Source organism: Dama dama, chromosome 30, assembly GCF_033118175.1.
Source record: "Dama dama isolate Ldn47 chromosome 30, ASM3311817v1, whole genome shotgun sequence".
Taxonomy (NCBI): domain Eukaryota; kingdom Metazoa; phylum Chordata; class Mammalia; order Artiodactyla; family Cervidae; genus Dama; species Dama dama.
In genome coordinates, this window is record NC_083710.1 from 20,104,618 (window position 1) to 20,125,129 (window position 20,512).

Here is a 20,512-nt window from a genome sequence, read left to right on the forward strand (position 1 = left end):
TTAAGAGTTGACCTGCCACAACTGAAAAGAAAAAAAAAATCCTGCACACCAAAACTGAAGATTCCAAGTGCAGCAACTAAGACCCAATGCAGCCAAATAAATTCATAATCAAAATATTTTTAAATAAATAAAAACCAAAGGGTTAAAGACATATATTTCACTGAAAAAACCTACCTAAAATAAATAAGATATAAAACAGGAAGGGATAGAGAACCAGTGAAGTTGCTCAGTTGTGTCCTAATCTTTGCGATCCCATGGACTGTAGCCTACCAGGCTCTTCCATCCATGGAATTTTCCAGGCAAGAGTACTGGAGTGGGTTGCCATTTTCTTCTCCATGGGATCTTCCCGACCCAGGGATTGAACCCAGGTCTCCTGCATTGCAGGCGGACGCTTTACCATCTGAGCTACCAGGGCGAAATCAATATTCTTAATTAACTTTGTGAATGATGTTACTTATAAAAATATTTTCATATCTGACATTTATCCAGTTATTTATACTTCAAAAGTATGCCATCTAGATATCTAATCATGACCCTGAAGTCATGTAATCTCTCAAACTCTATAAGCCTTAAAATTCTGACTTGGTGTATTTTAACTGTGTTGAAAGACACAATTTTTAAAAATAACATTTTCAACCAAGTTGAACATGTTCATGAATCTAATTTTTTACTATGAATTTAATCTGTGTATCACGGGGCTCTCCAAGCATATGTTTTCTGATGAGTTTTCACAGTCATCTATAAATATATTTACAGTTATGGTTCTATATCTAGTGAATGAGTCACTCAGTGAGGATGATCGCTGCAGAAATAATGTCTGACACACAAAGACAACACATAAATATTTGTTGATGGAATGATTCAACAGAAAGATAAGTAATATAACTGAAATCACTGTCTTGCAGTTAAAAAAGCAAAAAACAAGAATAAAGATGATGAGCAAGGGTAGCAGAGGAAAGAGCACAAGAGCGAGTGAGCAATTAGAGGGCAGGAGATAAAGGCTTGACTAATTCCCATCCCGTGACTGATGATCACTCAGCTCTCTTTGCCTGGGGGACACTGGAGCTTTGTCTTTCTTATAATCCTAGACAAGAATAACAATGCCTGCCAACAAGTTAACCAATAACCATTCAACAGAGAATAAATCTGTACATAAAAGCATATAAGACATTTTGAATGGAAGATTCTGAAATAAGCTATCGTGCTCATGACCATTAAAAACACAACAAAGAGCTCTCCAAGTCCCATTGTGTGGATGAATAATTTAGACCTTATCCAATGGTAAGAACCTACTTAACCCAAAAGTAGGTACTGTTTAAGTCCTCTCCGGACCCCAGAGTTGTATTTCAGTTTAAACCCGCAGCTTTTTTTTTTTTTTAATTTAAATTTCCAATGCAGGAAGTGGATGTTGAGCACTGATTAAGTGGGCCAAAAAAATACAGTTATAGGGAACAGAAAAATGACTTTTACTGTTTTCATTTGTTATACAGATTTACAGTCATTATAATTTTTACTATTATGAAATACTGCTTGTCTCATACATGGATTTTTTTTTTAGTACAAGGACTTCTTTAGGGACAAAAGTCCCTACTACAATATATGGAAAAAAATATCTGCTCTGTAGTAGGGTACTTTATGTTCAATTTCCAAGAGCAGAATATGGCAAAAGATATCTGGATAATTCAAATCAAAAGAAAAAAATTAATTGGGACTCAATTTAGACAATTGCTTCGGTTCTTTTAGTTAGTAAATGGATTACAGCTGCAGGTGTGTGTGCTCAGTCACTCAGTCATGTCCAACTCTTTGCAATCCCATGGACTGTAGCCTTCCAGGCTCCTCTGTCCATGGGATTTTCCAGGCAAGAATACTGTGGAGTGGGTTGCCATTTCCTGACACTATTTCTTAATTATGTTGCAGTGTTTGAAAAGTGTGTTAGTTACTCAGTCAAGTCCAACTCGTTGCGAGCCCATGGACTGTACCCTGCCAGGCTCTTTCTGTCCATGGAATTCTTCAGGCAAGAATACTGAAGTGGGTGGACATTCTCTTCTCCACGTGATCTCAACCGAGGGATCAAACCCAGGTCTCCTGCATTACAGGCAGATTCTTTCACCATATTAGCCACCAGGGAAGCCCTCCAGTGTTTGTATGCTTAGTCACTCAGTTGTGTCCAACTATTTGTGACCCCATGGACTGTAACTCACCAGGCTCCACTGTCCATGGGATTCTCCAGGCAAGAATACTGGAGTGGGTTGCCATGCCCTTCTCCAGGGGACCTTCCTAACCCAGGGATCGAACCCAGGTCTCTCACATTTCAGGCAGATTCTTTACCATCTGAGCCACCGGGGAAGCCAGTGTTTAGTACCAGCTGGAAATGTAGGAAAGATAAGGCAGATCATCTTTAGGGGAATTTAAATGCTTAAATCCATGATTCTCAGTATGCATGAAAGTCAGCTAAGAAGCATGAGATAATTTTAGATTCCCAAGTCTCAACCCCAGAGGTTTCAAGTTGAGAATTCTAGGAGGTGATCTAGGAAAATGCATCTAACAAACAGGCCAACTGAATCTACTGCAAGTGGTCTTAGGCTACATCCTGAGAAATTCTGGGCTTTAAGAGAATGTGAATACTTACAGAGCCTACAAACCACAGGCAGAAAGCAGGAGAGATCCACTCTCTGGCATGGATTCCACAGTCAATCCACATGGCATTTTTGGCCCTTTGTTCTTTTTTAGAAACCTGCTCAGAGAAAACCAAAAAACAATTAAGAAAAAACTTCAGGATAATAATGTCCTGAATAATAGGGCTTCGATTTCATCTTTATAGCAAATCTATGAAATATACCCTACTCCCTTCATTCCTTGGAGAATTCCTGATTTAAAATTCTTTTTATTCCTAAACAAATACCCGATGATACCAGAGCAACACGAGAAATTGCAGAAGTAGAGAGCAAAGAACTAGTGCTTCAGGCCATGTCTTCACACTCCAGTTAGAATGAAACGGGCGTGTGCTGGGTGGGCGGCTTTCTGTGGGAAGTGGGCACAAAGAAAGGCTTGGGAAAGGGAAGTTAAGTGGTGCCCAAGACAACCCTGGACTCCCTCACCATTTTCCTAGGGCACACACTTTTAATGTGTAGATTATTTCCTTATTTCACACAAAAATAAACACACATCTAACTTGACATCAATTTATTATCAACAGGTCTGCGGACAGAGACCTTGTTCTGATTTACCATCTAGGGTACTAGTGTAAGCTGCCAACTTTCTGGAATAAGAACTACCAACTTTTCTTCAATGACAGTCTTTGATGACTTGAGAAGAATTCTCACAAACACCTCTATACAAAATGAATCATCATTCATCTACTTTTAAATATTACACAATTTTAGAGTATGGAGGGAAGGGAGAAGAGTGTTGCAAAATCAAAGAGGTATGTGGGGTTGGAATTCCAAAGCCTGAAAAAGAGAGGGTTCCATTTTTAAATTGCCATCTATATCGCTCAGGGAGTTTTCTTCTTAACAAACCCGAAGTTACTGATGTCCAACAAGAAGGCAAGTGAGGAAAGCTTTGGCCACAAAGGATAGAATTGTACAAAGAGAATTACCCAACTGATTTAATCTCCTCAGTTTAAAAGAAAATCCTGAGCTGTTTTGACTAGTTGCTTTATTCGACCTTCTGTTTAACTGTGCTGAGCAAATTCTGTTGGTACCCATTCCGACACTGAGGAAACCTAGGGACTCACATGATGTGCACATCCTTGATTGAGCCTGGGACTAAAGCTTGCAAGAAGCATGGTTTTCCAACATGTACATCAGGTCCCAGAAACACAAGTTCCAAAGAGTACACACAACAGGGCAAAAAGTAAATGTCATAGGTGGGTATGCCGTGATTACATGGATCCAGTCTAGTAGACTAACTCAGCTACCAAGAGAACCCAGTGTTGCCTAGGGTCTGACTTGAGTTTGTACTGCAAGCTCTTGTCAGAACAGGTTAAAACCCAGAAATTCTGACTCCAAATCTTATCTTTGGACAATCGAAGAGCCTCACCTATCACAGTTTAGACCATGTGAGGAAACTATATATGAATGAAATTTTACTAAATCAGATGTATTTTTCCAATGATTAAAGTTTTGCAGACCTTCTTCTTAATTTTTTTTTTCAGGAGAAAGAGTGGTTTTAAAAACAACAGAACTGCAGAATTAGAAATGAGCAGGCAGGAATCAGTTTGGTTTCATGGTTCCCAATATTCTTCCTGTGGCCCAATTCACTGACTTTACTAAGGCCAGTTTGTTCAACTGAGAATAAATAACCAAACAGATGGTGACTGAAGCAGAAGCTGTCATATCAGCCCTACTGCCAAGAATCCCAGCATTGCTCTGGTTCCTATTCTTTCCTAGTTCCTGTTGTTCAACTCCGTTGGTTCTAAAAACTATATTAAAGTCAATGTTTATTAAATAACAGATCCCTTTCCTTCTTTTGGCCTAAGTCAGTCAGTCAGGGGTGGTGCTGGTGGTGGTGGTTGTGGTGGTATAAATAAGAGGATTTGAAAGATAATCCAGACCACTCTCCTCATTTTATGAAGGTAGGCATTGGAACCTTGAAAGGTTAAGTGACTTATCTATGTCACAGAATTGATTCTAAAACTGTGGTTACTACTCTTAGATCAACACTGTAGTAGTAAAGGAAATTCAAAAGTAATCACCAGTCACTAAAGATCTGGATATTAAAGTTGAGGATCATTGGTAATACACATATTTCCAGAACTCAAAAAAAAAAAAAAAAAATCCAAGTAATAATCACCACTGGAGAATGAATAACTCCCCAAAGTTGAAAAATCAATGACTCTTCCCATAACATACCTTTAAAACATAAAGTGGGTACTTCTCGTATGAGGATCCAATGTGGATTTTTTCAACCATATCAGGATACCGCTCAGTCATAACTTCTATCCAAGAATAGATCTATCAAAGCAGAAACCAGTGGTCACAGAGCAAGTTCAAAGCATTTCCCTGACAAAGGAAACAGACAAATTCTTCCAGGAAGTGTTATCCCTCTAGAAAAAATTCTGTGGAGATAATGAGGAACTAAAACACTTGAGGCAGAGTGTTTCTTCTGCTGCTTAGGAAAATCAATAATATTAAAGTTTTGAGAAGTATCAGGTTTTGGGAAACTGGAAATGTACTAAGAAACTTATGACAAAGTAGGAAAAGATCATCTTTAAAACATAGCTCCTTAAGTAATTTTTAAAGGCTGATCATGTTGAATCCTCACCTCTGTGTATAAAATACTATTTACCATTCAAGAGTTCATTTTTATATGAGATTTTTAAAAAATATTCACTTTTCAAGAGTAACCTAAGGAAGCCCCAGGCACTGTCTTTGCACAGGATATATAGAGCTGCCTTTGTTTCCCACTGGAGACTTGTGGACTCACAACAAGGGCTATGAAATGATGAGAAGCAAAGGGCAGAACAATCTGGAGGAAAAAAGAATCTCTTCTATCCAGGGAAGGAGTTCAATTCTAAAACTCTCTCCTAGGTGGAAGTCTAGTGGTTTGTGATTCTGACAAGATTATAGTAGAAGGAGAAAAACAAATAAATTCTAGGCCTGACTTTAGGCTAGCCCCCACTTCAAAGCAGGTGTTGAGTGGTGGAGCCTGGTCATGTTTTAAAGTAGACCAACTTCTCAGGGGCCATTTTAAAATGTTTACACCTTTGGTAATGGGAATAACCAACCCTTGGCCTCATTTCTAGGAAACGTGCTGAAGGTAATTTCAAATAGCAGTCCTAGCTGACGGGAACAGGAGCACCATTTATCCTTGGGTCTTCTTGCAGGAGCGTAACTAGGGCGAGTGGTATATGTGATGGGTTGTCCTGTGCCAGGAACTAAGATGCTCCTGAAAGGTCTGCCTGCTGCCAAGTACCAACGCTGTCAGTGTCTGCAGTGTTGAAAATTTAACCGTCAGAGATTTCCTCTGTTTACTGTGCTACTCCTCTAAGGCATCTAAGAGGAGTGCTCCATCCAACTATTTTGTGTTACAGCACTGACAGTTCAGTAGATTTCCTCCAACAAGGGAGGGTGTGCTGTATTAATTATAGTAAGGTAGCTTTACAGAAAACTTTAAATCTCATCTGCAATAATCAAGGTTACATCCTTTGAATAATGCTCTTCTTTTGCCATTTGTTTTAAGACGTGTTTTTTGGTCATTTGTTTTTCTCCCCTACTGTAGCTTACTTAAAACTTCCTAGTGAGAGTCAATGACAAAAGAAACCCCTTTTGCTCTCCAAGTGAACATGAATGCAGCCTGAAGAGCAGTGCTGAAGGGGAAGAAAGGCAGAATTTGGGGGAGCAAGGTTGCTGCAGTTGCTACAAACCTCTTGGAAAAGATTCAGGATGGGAGGGATGAAGATGTCCAAACTGTTTTCTGAAATGTCATTGTGATGAAATGAATTGTGTTCCCCCTCAAATGCATATATTAATCCCCAGTACCTTAGAATGTGGCTGTATTTGAAGACAGGACCTTTAAAACAGTAATTAAGTTGCACTGAAGTGTAAGTGTGGGCCCTAATCTAACCCGACTGGGGTTCTCATAAGTGGAGACTAGAATGGACAGCGAGGCTTCAGGGATGTACGCACAATTAAAAAAGGCCATGTGAGGGGGTGGCCATCTACAAGTCAAGGAGAGATGTCTCAGAACAAGCCAGCTCTGCTGACACCTTGTTCTTGGACTTCCAACCTCCAGAACTGTGAGAGAATAAATTTCTGTTGTCTAAGCCACTCAGTAAATGGCACTTTGTTACGACAGACTGTAGCTCAGATGGTAAAGAATCTGCCTGCAATGCAGGAGACCCAGGTTCAATCCCTGGGTCAAGAAGTTGCCTTGGAGAAGAGAATGACAACCCACTCCAGTACTCTTGCCTAGAGAAGCCCATGGACAGAGGAGTCTGGCGGGCTACAGTCCATGGGGCTGCCAAGAGTCGAACATGACTGAGTGGCTAACAAATGCTATTTTCCTCCCATGTCTTTCCAACTCTTTCCTTGGGAGAGGGTGAGGAAAAAAATAACCTCTTTGAACAAAATATTTAAAATATAACAAAAAAATTCTTTTTAAATGTTCATATCCTTTATTTATTTATTTAGGCTGCACTACACAGTTTGTGGGATCTTAATTCCCTGACCAGGGATTGAACCTGGGCCGTTGGCACTGGGCGCAAGGAATCCTAACCACTGGTCTGCCAGGGAAAACCCAGAAACATATTGTAAATACTTCTGTTTAAGGCGTCTCATTCTTCCCACCAAACCCAACACAGCAGTGACACTGTCACCTTCTCCTTTTGTAAATACTGCCTACCCAACCTCTCAACTCCAGGCCTCGAGTTTACTCATGCAGGGCTGATGTAGGCAGCTGGATGGAGATAGTCTAGATGGAATAGACAAAGTCAAGGTAGGAGAGAAAAGGACAGGGCTGAAATGTTAAGATCCCCATCCACCAGCCAGGCATATCGGTTCTAGAAGCATGCTGATCTCTGGTTTGAAAGAAAGTGTTAGTCACTCAGCCATGTCTGACTCTTTGCAGCCCCATGGACTGTAGCCTGACAGCTCCTCTGTCTCTGGAATTCTCCAGGCAAGAATACTGGAGTGGGTAGCCATTCCCTTCTCCAGGGGATCTTTCCGACCCAGGGATCGAACCCAGTTCTCCTGCATTGAAGGCAGATTCTTTACCACCTGTGCCACTAGGAAAGACTGAGTTCTGATTTAACTAACTGGAAAGGAACAGATGTGTTTGAAGATTAAATAGAAAATTGATGCTTATTATTTAAGTGTTAAATGTCTCAAAAATATGGATATGGTTCTTAACAGTTTCTGGGCACCTAGCCAAAAATGATTAAAAAAAAAAAACTTCTATTAAGGAATATAGCAGTACTCCTATGAAAGAATAAAAGGTATCAAGGGATTTGTACTACTTGGAGAATATTAGATTGAAAAGAAAGGGCTCCAAGGGGTTTACCCTTTAAGGGAACAAATATGGGGAATTGGCCCTTAGAATATGATGTGAAAGCTTATTGAGGTCAACTGAACATTTGTATCAAGCTTAGGTTTCCTCTAGGAAAATTAGAACCTGTAAGTACTAAGAGGGGAAAAAAAAAAAAAACCCAATTTCTTAAATATTAAAATACAGGCATCATCATAATCATTACTATTACTATTATTAATTTAAATAGGTTCCTTCTAAAGGGAATAAAATACACTTAAACACTTTCCTGTGTCCTAAATATAAGTGAATAAATTCTTTTAATTCAGTGAGATAATGTGGCAATTATTCAGTGAGAGTTCATTTAGGATAATTGTCGGACTGCTATTTTTTTTGTGGCAGTTTCAATAAAAAGGTCCTATTTTTTAATTTCCTGTTGTTCCTTGGAATGCAATGTTACTCCTGACAGTCAGAGATATTCTTAGCTATGGATAAATAGCCTGCTTAGAGGGGCAAAGTCCAAAATATGATACAATCTTTCCAGGCAAGATGTCTACAAAAGGAGCAATTACCTCTGTATAATCAATCTCATAGTGATTTTTTTTCACCCTCTTCCACCAATTATGATCCTCTAATAATTTCCCATGGCTGAAATGGCAAAGCTCATTCAATGAAAACAAGAATTTCGGAGAGAAACGTGACAGCTTACCTCATTTAGTGAGTGATACTGTTCGTAGTAGGAGTAGGACGCCCGGGGGCTGATGGTGTCATTGGAAGTCTGCTGCCGGATAAGATCTTCCACATTTTCCAACAGGACTCTGGGTGATGAAACAAAAGTATGAGCTGGTTTCCAAACAGGGCTCTGCTTTTCCCTCATGGCCCATCGCAGACACAACAGGCAAGTGTGTGGGGGGAAGTCACTAAGAAAACTAGCAAGCTCAAGGTGAAAACACCACTAACATGATGAGCTGAAATTAACAAGCCCTCTGCCTAGAGCCACATGCGCACTGGAGAGACAGTGGCTTCTGTAGGGTATGTTTTCAGGGCCTTCAAAACCTGACCCTTTCTCCAACATTACCAACATCTCTTGATTGTGACTTATTAGTGCCTTTTAAATGAACACAGGAATAAGGAAGGTATGGGAAAGTGATCTCATTTAATTTCTCTTGCAAGGGGTCACACAGGTAACTTAGGCACAAACATTTTAACTAAGACAAAATTGGGCCATTCTGTCACCTGGGATGAACAAGAAAAATTAGCTACCATTCTAATAAAGCTTTTTTTTACTTTTATTTGGAGTTAGTTGCTCAGTCATGTCCAACTCTTTGTGACCCCATGGACTGTAGCCCACCACGCTCCTCTGTCCATGGAATTCTCCAGGCAAGAATAGGGGAGTGTGTAGCCATTTCCTTCTCCCAGGGCTTCCCTGGTGGCTCAGACTTTTATTTAGACCAACAGGTAAAAGCCAAGGCTTTATCATCAGAAAGTTCTGAGTTAGAGTCCTAGATGTGCCACATTCTAGCTGGTTGACCTTGAGAAATTCCTTTGTAAACCTGAAAATTTTTTCTTACACACAGTGAGGATAGTATCTACCTCACAGGGTTTAATAAGGGTTAAAAGATACAGCATGTAGAAAAGCTCAGCACCTTTCCTGAAAGGCATCAAATACTAATAACCTGTTATTATAATAATCATACTGTATTATCCAAAGATTGCCTGGCATCCAGGAAGTGCCAGGGTGGCAGGAAAACACTGATGCTTGGGTAATGGATACAAAAGGAGATATGGACAGGAGACTCTAAAAGGAAGAAGGCATGGACCCTGAACAGAAATCATACCTAATGCATATTTTAGTTTAGGGCCAGACATTCCGGAATGCTCGCTGACCTCCTGAAGCAAAATTCCCTTTAGCAGCTGCTTTTTTAAGCCATATCACAAAGCCTAGTAAAGTGAATGACATTTTGCTTCCTAAATCCAGGAAGAGAGTAGAGGAATTTTAAGAAGGAACTGGGAGAAATCATAAGAGGCTCCACAGATCACTGAGTCTAACAATCCATTTCTGACAAGGGACCAAGGTCTTGAGCAGTAAACCACTTGCTCAAGGTCATGGAGCCAGGCTCTTGGGCTTCATCACAAGTCCATTCCAGAGCTTTCCATGCAGCATGTTTAATCTAAGTATTCATTTTTCTAGGAAGCAATGATACCATCCACTAGTAAATGCATTGTGTGGTGTGTGTGTGTGTGTGTGTGTGTGTGTGTGTGTGCACAGTTGCTGGGTCATGTCCAACTCTTTGCGACCCCATGGACTGTAGTCCATCAGGCTCCTCTGTCCAATGAATTTTCCAGGCAAGAATACTGGAGTGGGGTGCCATTTCCTGATTCAGGGGATCTTCCTGATCCAGCGATCAAATCTGAGTCTCTTGCATTGGCAGGTGAATTCTTTACCACTGTGCCACCTGGGAAGCCCCAAATGCATCACAGTTGCTTATAATGTTTGTGTATGCTCAGTTGCTAGTCATGTCTGACTGTTTGTGACTCCATGGACTGTAGCCCACCAGGCTCCTCTGTCCATGGAATTTTCCAGGCAAGAATTCTGGAGCAGGTTTCCATGTCCTAGTGCTTATCATAGTTACTCAATAAATATGGAATTACGCCTACCTGAATAGAATTCCGCTCACATTTAAATGGACTTTCACATTGCTTACATCAGATGCATTCACAAAAAAATGGACTTCGTATCGTTTCACAATATATTCAGCTATTACTGGCTGCCAGAGAACAATCTGTAGTTTCAAGAAGAAAAATTGATAAAACAAAGACAGTTTTTCACATGGTTCTCATCTGTAGCTAACGCCATAAAAGAGTATCTATAAAAGAAATGAAAAAATAATTTCTGGTCACTGGTCCACTCACAGTCACCAATCCCATTCACATATGTGGTAGTTAAATATTTGTTCTGTAGGGGGCTTGTTTTATTCTGAAACCGCAGTGGCTAATGAGGGCCTGGGCTTTACTAGGTATTCAATAAATATCTGCTGAGGCAATGAACTGATGAATGAACGCATGAATATTTACAGTCCAACTGTAGGACTGGAGGTGTATGTCAGATGTTTAAAGAGAAATGAAAGTTGGTCTGGAAAGAAAATTGATTAATGGTGCTTTTCTTTAATAAAAATCCCATACCCTTGATTCTAACATCACATTGGTGTTTCTTTCCTTTAATCTAATTGTGGTCTTTGGCCAAAACCTTCCCATAATATTTACAGTTTTTTGTTTTTTTTTTTCTGGCTTTACTGTGCTTTTTCAAAGCACTTTCACACCCATTGCCTATGATCTTTTTACTAACTCTTTGCCATAATCTAGGCAGGAGTTATTATTTTGATTGTTCAGATGAAGAAATTAAGGCTCGAAGCTAAGCTGTCTAAAAATCACATGCCAAGCAGTGGCCAAACAAACCCTAAATCCTGAATCTCTGATGCTTCCTCTGGCAGGAGGTCCTCTGTCTGCAGTGTAGAGGCTGTGGAGACATAGCAGGCTGCTCTTCTGCTGGGAAACGCAGAGTTCTCTGACCCTGTATGCTGCTGTCCCTCTTGATCCCCTACAGGCTGAGGTTCAGTGGCTCCAGGGCTGTGGCCAGTCAGTGATGGTGCACTGCAGGCATATCATCACAGGCCCATTCCTGCCAGATTAGGGTTTCCTCTTGCAGTTGACTTTGTCTTAAGGACTTACATGGTCCAGTCAAACTTTCCTCAGGATTGTCCTGCAGTCTAGAAGTTGTCCAGGCATGACCCTCCTTTTTGCACAGTGGCGGCTGCTCAATGGTCTGTGGGTGCTCCCCTCCACCTCCAACTCCTTCTTCATCCTTCACAAGCAGACCCCTTAACAAGTCTCTTATATCTCTAATCTTCTCAGAAAACCTTAGCCCAATAACCATGGAGCCAGCAATCTTTTTATCATGATATTTTGTAACTCTTAACAGTTTTCTACATTCAGGGGAGTTCAGTCCCAGGCATGAAAATGTTAGCCAGTTTTCTTTTGTGTTTTTATGCTTACACTTTAGTTAAGCTTTTAAAACAAACATCTATTCAGTTCAGTTCAGATCAGTCGCTCAGTCGTGTCTGACTCTTTGCGACCCCATGGACACATGGGGCATACCAGGCCTCCTTGTCCATCACCAACCCCTGGAGTTCACCCAAACTCATGTCCATTGAGTCGGTGATGCCATCCAACCATCACATCCTCTGTTGTCCCCTTCTCCTCCTACCCTTAATCTTTCCCAGCATCAGGATCTTTTTAAATGAGTCAGCTCTTTCCATCAGGTAGCCAAAGTACTGGAGTTTCAGCTTCAGCATCAGTCCTTCCAATGAATATTCAGGACTAATTTCCTTTAGGATGGACTGGTTGGATCTTCTTGCAGTCCAGGGGACTCTCGAGAGTCTTCTCCATCACCATGGTTCAAAAGCATCAATTCTTGGGCGCTTAGCTTTCTTCACAGTCCAACTCTCACATCCATACATGACCACTGGAAAAACCATAGCCTTGACTAGATGGACCTTTGTTGACAAAGTGATGTCTCTGCTTTTTAATATGCTGTCTAGGTTGGTCATAACTTTCCTTCCAAGGAGTAAGCGTCTTTTAATTTCATGGCTGCAGTAACCCTCTGTAGTGATTTTGGAGCTCAAGAAAAATAAAGTCAGCCCCTGTTTCCACTGTTTCCCCATCTACTTGCCTTGAAGTGATGCGACTGTTTGCCATGATCTTAGTTTTCTGAATGTTGAGCTTTAAGCTAACTTTTTCACTCTACCCTTTCACTTTCATCAAGAGGCTCTTTAGTTCTTCTTCACTTTCTGCCATAAGGATGGTGTTATCTGCATATCTGAGGTTATTGATATTTCTACTGGCAATCTTGATTCCAGCTTGTGTTCTTCCAGCCCAGCATTTCTCATGATGTACTCTGCATATAATTACAAAATCAGTTGACAATATACAGCCTTGATGTACTCCTTTTCCTGTTTGGAACCAGTCTGTTGTTCTATGTCCAGTTCTAACTGTTGCTTCCTGACCTGCATACAGGTTTCTTAAGAGACAGGTCAAGTGGTCTGGTATTCTCATCTCTTTCAGAATTCTCCACAGTTTATTGTGATCCACACAGTCAAAGGCTTTGGCATAGTCAATAAAGCAGAAATAGATGTTTTTCTGGAACTCTCTTGCTTTTTCGATGATCCAGCGGATATTGGCAATTTGCTCTCTGGTTCCTCTGCCTTTTCCCAGCTTGAACATCTGGAAGTTCATGGTTCATGTATTGCTAAAGCCTGGCTTGGAGAATTTTGAGCATTACTTTACTAGCGTGTGAGATGAGTGCATTTGTGCGGTAGTTTGAGCATTCTTTGGCATTGCCTTTCTTTGGGATTGGAATGAAAATGGACCTTTTCCAGTCCCCTAGCCACTGCTGAGTTTTCCAAATTTGCTTGCATATTGAGTACAGCACTTTCACAGCATCATCTTTCAGATTTTAAATAGCTCAACTGGAATTCTATCACCCTTACTAGCTTTGTTCATGGTAATGTTTCCTAAGGCCCACATGACTTCACATTCCAGGATGTCTGGCTCTAGGTGAGTGATCACACCATTGTGATTATCTGGGTCATGAAGATCTTTTTGTACAATTCTTCTGTGTATTCTTGCCACCTCTTCTTGATATCTTCTGCTTCTGTCAGGTCCATACCATTTCTGTCCTTTATTGAGTCCATCTTTGCATGAAATGTTCCCTTGGTATCTCTAATTTTCTTGAAGAGATCTCTAGTCTTTACCATTCTATTGTTTTCTTCTATTTCTTTGCATTGGTTGCTGAGGAAGGCTTTCTTATCTCTCCTTGCTGTTCTTTGGAAATCTGCATTCAGATGCATATAGCTTTCCTTTTCTCCTTTGCTTTTCACTTCTCTTGTTTTCACAGCTATTTGTAAGGCCTCCTCAGATAGCCATTTTGCCTTTTTGCATTTCTTTTTCTTCAGGATGGTCTTGATTCCTGGCTCGTGTATAATGGCATGAACCTCTGTCCATAGTTCCTCAGGCACTCTGTCTATCAGATCTAGTCCCTTAAAACTATTTCTCACTTCCACTGTATAGTCGTAAGGGATTTGATTTAGGTCATACCTGAATGGTCTAGTGGTTTTCCCTACTTTCTTCAATTTAAGTCTGAATTTGGCCATAAGGAACTCATGATCTGAGTCACAGTCAGCTCCTGGTCTTGTTTTTGCTGACTGTATAGAGCTTCTCCACCATTGGCTGCAAAGAATATAATCAATATGATCTTGGTGTTGACCATCTGGTGATGTCCACGTGTAGAGTCTTCTCTTGTGTTGTTGGAAGAGGGTGTTTGCTATAACATCTATTGGACTTCTGTTATTGTAGCATCTTTGTAAGTTTGCACTTTCAATCACAAGTCACTATTATTTTAACTGGTTGAAAAGTTAATAGCACAAATGAAGAAAGTGTTATTTGGGGGAATCAAGTGATTAGGGGAAAGAGGAGAAAATTACAAGAAGAGGGGTATATACCAACTATATACAAGTCAGATAACACATAGGCGAGAACATGGCACATCATTCTTTCATAAAACTTAATACAAAGATATGAAATATGAAGATGAAAGATGGAGAAATTACCTTGTATGTTGTAGTAACATTCTGCAGAATTTGAACTTGCCTGGAGGTTCTAGGAAGAGCACATAAAACCTGGCCCCTGTGAGAAAAACACACACAGGATTTTGATGTTAAGTAAAAAGTGAAAATAAGATAAATTATACAGGGAAGGGCTTCTAGGTAATTATGAAAAAGAAACAAAATATGGAAATAAAAGAGGATCTCACCATAGATTTTTAAATAACCTAGATTTTGCTTCACTCTAGATAGAGAAATAGGAACCAAGTTTACCCTTCCTTCTACCTGAAAACTAATATATATGTGTGCATACATATACACACACATATAAAACAATGCACTCAAGAAATTGAACATATGCAACATGATGAAACACAGTATCCTGTATTGGGTCCTGGAACAGAACAGTGAAAAAAATGGTTAAATCTAAATAAAGCCTGCAGTTAGTTAATAGTAGAGTACCCATGTTGGTTTCCAAGTTTTGACAAATAATACCATAATGATATAAAATGCTAACTTTAGGTGAAACTTGGTGCAGTATATACAAAAACTCTCTAATATCTTTGCAACTTTTCTGTAAATCTAAAAATATTTCAGATAAAATTTTAATTAAAAATTGAAACAAAAGCATGTACCAAGAACTCTAGAAGCTCAAAAAGTTATGATAATTTCTACTTGTCACTATCAGGAAAGGCTTCATGAAAGAGGCAACTGGGTAAGTTAGCTGTGGAAAGGCAGGCTGGCAGAAGACAAAAGGGCATTGTTGTGGAGATGGAAAGATGTTTATTTTTGCCAAGTGTAGGATTTAGGTGTTTAGGGCAAGAGAACAATGGTAGCCAAACAGAAGTGAGTTTGGAAACTTACGTTCATTCTCCCCTAGCAAAGTTTTCCAATGCACACTGAAATATTTAGCCTTTATCTTGTAGGCAGTTAGGAGCTAGGAAACTGACACCATGTGCCATGTGATTTGTAAGAATAACCTTGACAACAGGGTGGAGGATGGTTTATTTTGAAAAGCCTGATTAAAAGATTCTAAATTCTAGAAATAAATCTATGGAGACTTGATTATCAAAAGAGATAAAGAGGAGCTCACAAAAACAATAAATTCAGAGGTTTTGTGTCAATTATTGGTACAATTTAAGCATAAACTCTTCAGCCAGTGTTAAGGGTATATGTCCAAGGATATGTGTTGCAGGATGATTCATAGTATCAGTAACTGGGAACCACATATGTGAGTGCTCAGTCATGTCCAACCCTTTGAGACCCCATTAACTGTAGCCCACTGGTTCCTCTGTCCATGGAATTTTCCAGGCAAGAATACTGAAGTGGGTTGTCGTTTTCTACTTGAGGGGAATCTTATCGACCCAGGGATTGAACCTGCGTCTCTTGAGTCTTCTGCTTTGGCAGGTGGATTCTTTACTACTTTTGCCACCTGGGAAGCCCAGAAACCACACTTGACTTCACATTACAGGATGTCTGGCTCTAGGTGAGTGATCACACCATCGTGATTATCTGGGTCATGAAGATCGTTTTTGTACAGTTCTTCTGTGTATTCTTGACACCTCTTCTTGATATCTTCTGCTTCTGTAAGGTCCATACCATTTCTGTCCTTTATCGAGCCCATCTTTCCATGAAATGTTCCCTTGGTATATCTAATTTTCTTGAAGAGATCTCTAGTTTTTCCCATTCTGTTGTTTTCCTCTATTTCTTTGCATTGATCACCGAGGAAGGCTGTGTTTTTAATCTCTCTTTGTTATTCTTTGGAACTCTGCATTCAGATGGAAATATCTTTCCTTTTCTCCATTGCTTTCCGCTTCTCTTGTTTTCACATCTATTTGTAAGGCCTCCTCAGACAGCCATTTTGCCCTTTTGCATTTCTTTTCCATGAGGATGGTCTTAATCCCTCTCTCCTGTACAATGTCATGAACCTCCACCCATAGTTCATCAGGCACTCTGTCTATCAGATCTAGTCCCTTAAATCTGTTTCTCACTTCCACTGTATAGTCATAAGGGATTTGATTTAGGTCATCCCTGAATGGTTTAGTGGTTTTCCCTACTTTCTTCAATTTAAGTCTGAATTTGGCCATAAGGAATTAATGATCTGAGTCACAGTCAGCTCCCGGTCTTCTTTTTGCTGACTGTAAAGAGCCTCTCCACCTTTGGTTGCAAAGAATATAACCAATCTGATTTTGGAGAAGGGAACTCCAATATTCTGGCTTGGAGAATTCCATGGACTGTACAGTTCATTGGGTAGCAAAGTGTCGGACACGACTTTTTAAGCGACTTTCACTTTCACATAAATGTATAGAGAAATGCATGAAAGAACAATCACCAAAATGTGATATCTTCTCAGGGTGAGGAAATTTCAGTGTCTTTCTTCCTAACTGTATACTTTTCCATATTGTTTACTTCTTTAACCAAAGAGAACTCTTTATTATTGAATCAGGGGGAAATTACATTAAAAAAAAGTTACTCTGGCTGTGAAAAAAACACTACCAAACTTCTTAACAATGCTGGTGGCCCTCTCACAAGCACATTCCTTATTGTTTTCAAATGTCTTTGGCTCATCACTGGAACATAGTTACTGGTGACTTTCCTAGCCTTCCACAGTGCTTTTATTCTGGGATATCCTTCCCTGGGAATTTTTTTAGTATTTATTTATTTGGCTGCATGGAGTCTTTATTGCAGCACATGGGATCTTCAGCCGTCATTGCGGCATGCTGGATCTTTAGCTGTGGCACATGGGATCTAGTTTCCTGACGAGGGATGGAACCCGGGCCCCCTTACATTGGGAAAACGGAGTCCTAGCCTCTGGACCACCAGGCAAGTCCCATGCCCTAGGAATATTTTGATTCCCCTTTTTCAACATCTGCCACAATAGTTCTGACATTCCTGGTTCACTTAGAACAGACCATTATTGTCTCTAAGCATCCAAGAGTCATCCTGGTGGCGGTTAGCACCACCTCCCAAAGCTCTAACTAGAATGTCAAATTTAGTATCATGGGCAAGCACACCCCTTTAGGGACAGAGATCTTTTTGCTTATTAACACACTCAGCACTTGGACACTCGGATTCTGTCATGACTTAACCCTAGGTACTAGTTTGGAGACCAGTGTGGGGAGGTGGGAGTAGATTCTGAAGGCTGATGGTCAGAGATGACGCTGCAGAGGGAGGTCCTGAGAGCAATGGGGGTGATGAGATGGCTTTGCTCTAAAGCCAGGTGGCAGTCCTTAACCTGCTGTGACGTGCTGGGCACAATTATTATAATAAGCAGCAAGGTCAGAGCAGTACCCAGAGGGACATGACCCTCAGAAAACTGTAGTTACGAGAACACAGAGCTCTTAGGGCCAAGATAGACGGCAACCAACAAAGGTATTGGTCAATCTTTACAGTCAAAAGAAGTGAGGGATGGGTGAGAGTGGCTAAGGACAGTTGTCCCAGTCAAAACCCTCAATCCATTGTCCAGGTCCCAGGCCTGGGCCACTTCTTAGCCCAGGATCTCTTGCCTGAGGGAGGAGTCAGGTCCCCACAAAGAAAGACGCTGCCGCAGTAGAGAGAAGGTGCTTCCTCAGTTCTTTTCGAAAGAAAGCTATGGCTGTTTACTCAGGTCACTCTGCCCACTGCCCACTGGGGAAAGAGGAATACTCAAGCATGCGGAGGTGGGGTGTTTTTTTTTTTTTTTTCTTTTCTTTTCGTATTGGAGTATACTTGCTTTCCAATACTGTGTTAATTTCTCCTGTACATCAAAGTGAATCAGCTATTATGTACACATATACCCCCTCTTTTTTTGGATTTCCTTTCCATGTGGGTCACCAGAGAGCACCGAATACAGTTCCCTGTGTTACACAGTGGGTTCTCATTAGAACAACAGTCCCTACATCTTTACGGTTGATGTCTTTAAGAATCTGCCCTGAAGGCACAGCTGAAGCCCTTGTTAAGACTGCATCACAGTCCAATTCCTCCTCAGCTCATTTCTCCTTCCTTTATTCCTCCACACATGCTGCTCCTGAGATTCCATTCCAGTAAATTCCCTACATGCTAATCTCTTATCTCAGAGTCTGCTTCCTGGGGAAACTAACCCACAGCAGTACAAATGCATACTGTGTGGGATAAAACATGAAAAATTGCTATACGAACGGTATCAATGCTCTGCTATAAGAATGTAACATCAGAAGTTACTTTTGTCTGGGGCAGTCAGAGGATGGAGACATTCTGAGCTGGACTTTTGAAATAGGTAGGATCTGACTGGTGAATGGGCAGTGAACGGCCTAACACGAAGACAGGTGGAGTTTTGGTGAGTGAACTGGAGATGAGATGGTGCTAAGTGCTGGTGCGTAAGTGGAAAACAAAATCAGAGCTCAAGGAATGGCGTGTGACCCAGGTGGGCAGGAATATGGGGCTTACCTTGGGATATACCAGGAAATACAGCCAGGATAAATGGGCAGCCTAGGACCTGATCATTGAAGGTCTTAAATCCTGGGTACCATTTTGGAAGTTTGAACAAAAAAGTGACCAACTCAAAGATTTTTTTTGAAGTGAAGTATAAAGAAGTGGGCTTCCCTTGTGGCTCAGGTGGTAAAGAATCCACCTGCAATGCTGGAGGCCTGGGTTCAATTCCCGGGTTGGGAAGATACCCTGGAGAAGGGAACGGCTACCCACTCCAGTATTCTGGCCTGGAGAATTTCATGGACTGTATAGTCCATGGGGTCACAAAGAGTGACATGACTGAGCGACTTTCACTTTCACTTTCATAAAAAAGTGGGGATATGCCCTGAGGAAAAAGGACAAAGGTGGAGGCACAAGCCTCTCAGACTTCAGACAATACTATATGAAAAGATGAAAAGACACCCTACTGACCAGGAGAAAATACATGCAAACAATGCAACAGGACAAGGGGTTAATTTATAAAACATACAAACAGCTCATACAGCTTGATATAAAAAAACCCAAACAACCCAATCAAAAAGTGGGCAGAAGACCTAAATAGACACTTCTCCAAAGGAGACATACAGATGGCCAACAGGCACAAGAAAAAGCACTCATGCGAAATAAAATTAATTTTTTATGGCAGGACAAGAAAAATTTAAACATAAAAATTTTCTCTGTTCTTTGGCCTCCTCTCTCCCCAGTACTTTTCATCTGAATTACCACCCAATCAGGAGACATCTTGTCTAAAGAGCAACATACTCCTAGCATCAGTAAGACAACTCCTTAAAAGATAACACTCCTTCTTGATCTTGTAAGGGTCACAGTGATGCTTAGATCTGGATTTTGTAAACTGTCAATAATATGTCATTTAATAGTCAACCCTCTGTCTCAAAAGAAACTTATATTGAATATAACCATGCCTTGACTTCTAACAGGTGAACCATCCTCCAAGCTCTCTGAGATGCTCTTCCTAGGTTATAATACTTAACGTGGCTCAAATAAAATTTTTTGTTTCTTTCTTAAATCAAAGAGATTAATTTTTCTTCAACACTCAGCATTGCTCATTATTAGAAAAATACAAATCAAAACTACAATGAGTTATCACCTCATACCTGTCAGATGACTCTCATGGTTAAGTCTATAAATAAATGCTGGAGAAGGTATGGAGAAAAGGGAACCCTTCTGCCCTCTTGGTGGGAATGTAACTTGGTGCAGCCATGAAGAAAATAGTATAGAAGTTCTTTTACAAACTAAAAATAGAGTTATTACATGATTCAAGATTCCCACTCCTAAGCATATAACCGGAAAAGATGAAAACTCTAATTTGAAAAGAGATATATGTAGTACAATGTTCATAGCAGCACTAAGCTAAGATATGGACGCAACCTAAGTGTCCATCACCAGATGACTGGATAAAGAATACGTGATACACACACACGCACACACACACACACACACAC

At 40.5% G+C, this 20,512-nt stretch overlaps 1 protein-coding gene across 1 annotated transcript in view; it reads right to left on the reverse strand.

The window, feature by feature from the left end:
* Positions 1-20,512, reverse strand: part of CPB2 (carboxypeptidase B2) — a 54,091-nt gene that overhangs the window by 23,718 nt on the left and 9,861 nt on the right. Inside the window, exons 2-6 of the mRNA XM_061132995.1 lie at positions 14,631-14,706; positions 10,624-10,748; positions 8,675-8,783; positions 4,854-4,955; positions 2,630-2,734 (exon numbers count right to left, since the gene is read on the reverse strand). Coding sequence (XP_060988978.1) covers positions 2,630-2,734; positions 4,854-4,955; positions 8,675-8,783; positions 10,624-10,748; positions 14,631-14,706 — 517 coding nt within the window. The remainder of the gene's footprint in view (positions 1-2,629; positions 2,735-4,853; positions 4,956-8,674; positions 8,784-10,623; positions 10,749-14,630; positions 14,707-20,512) is intronic.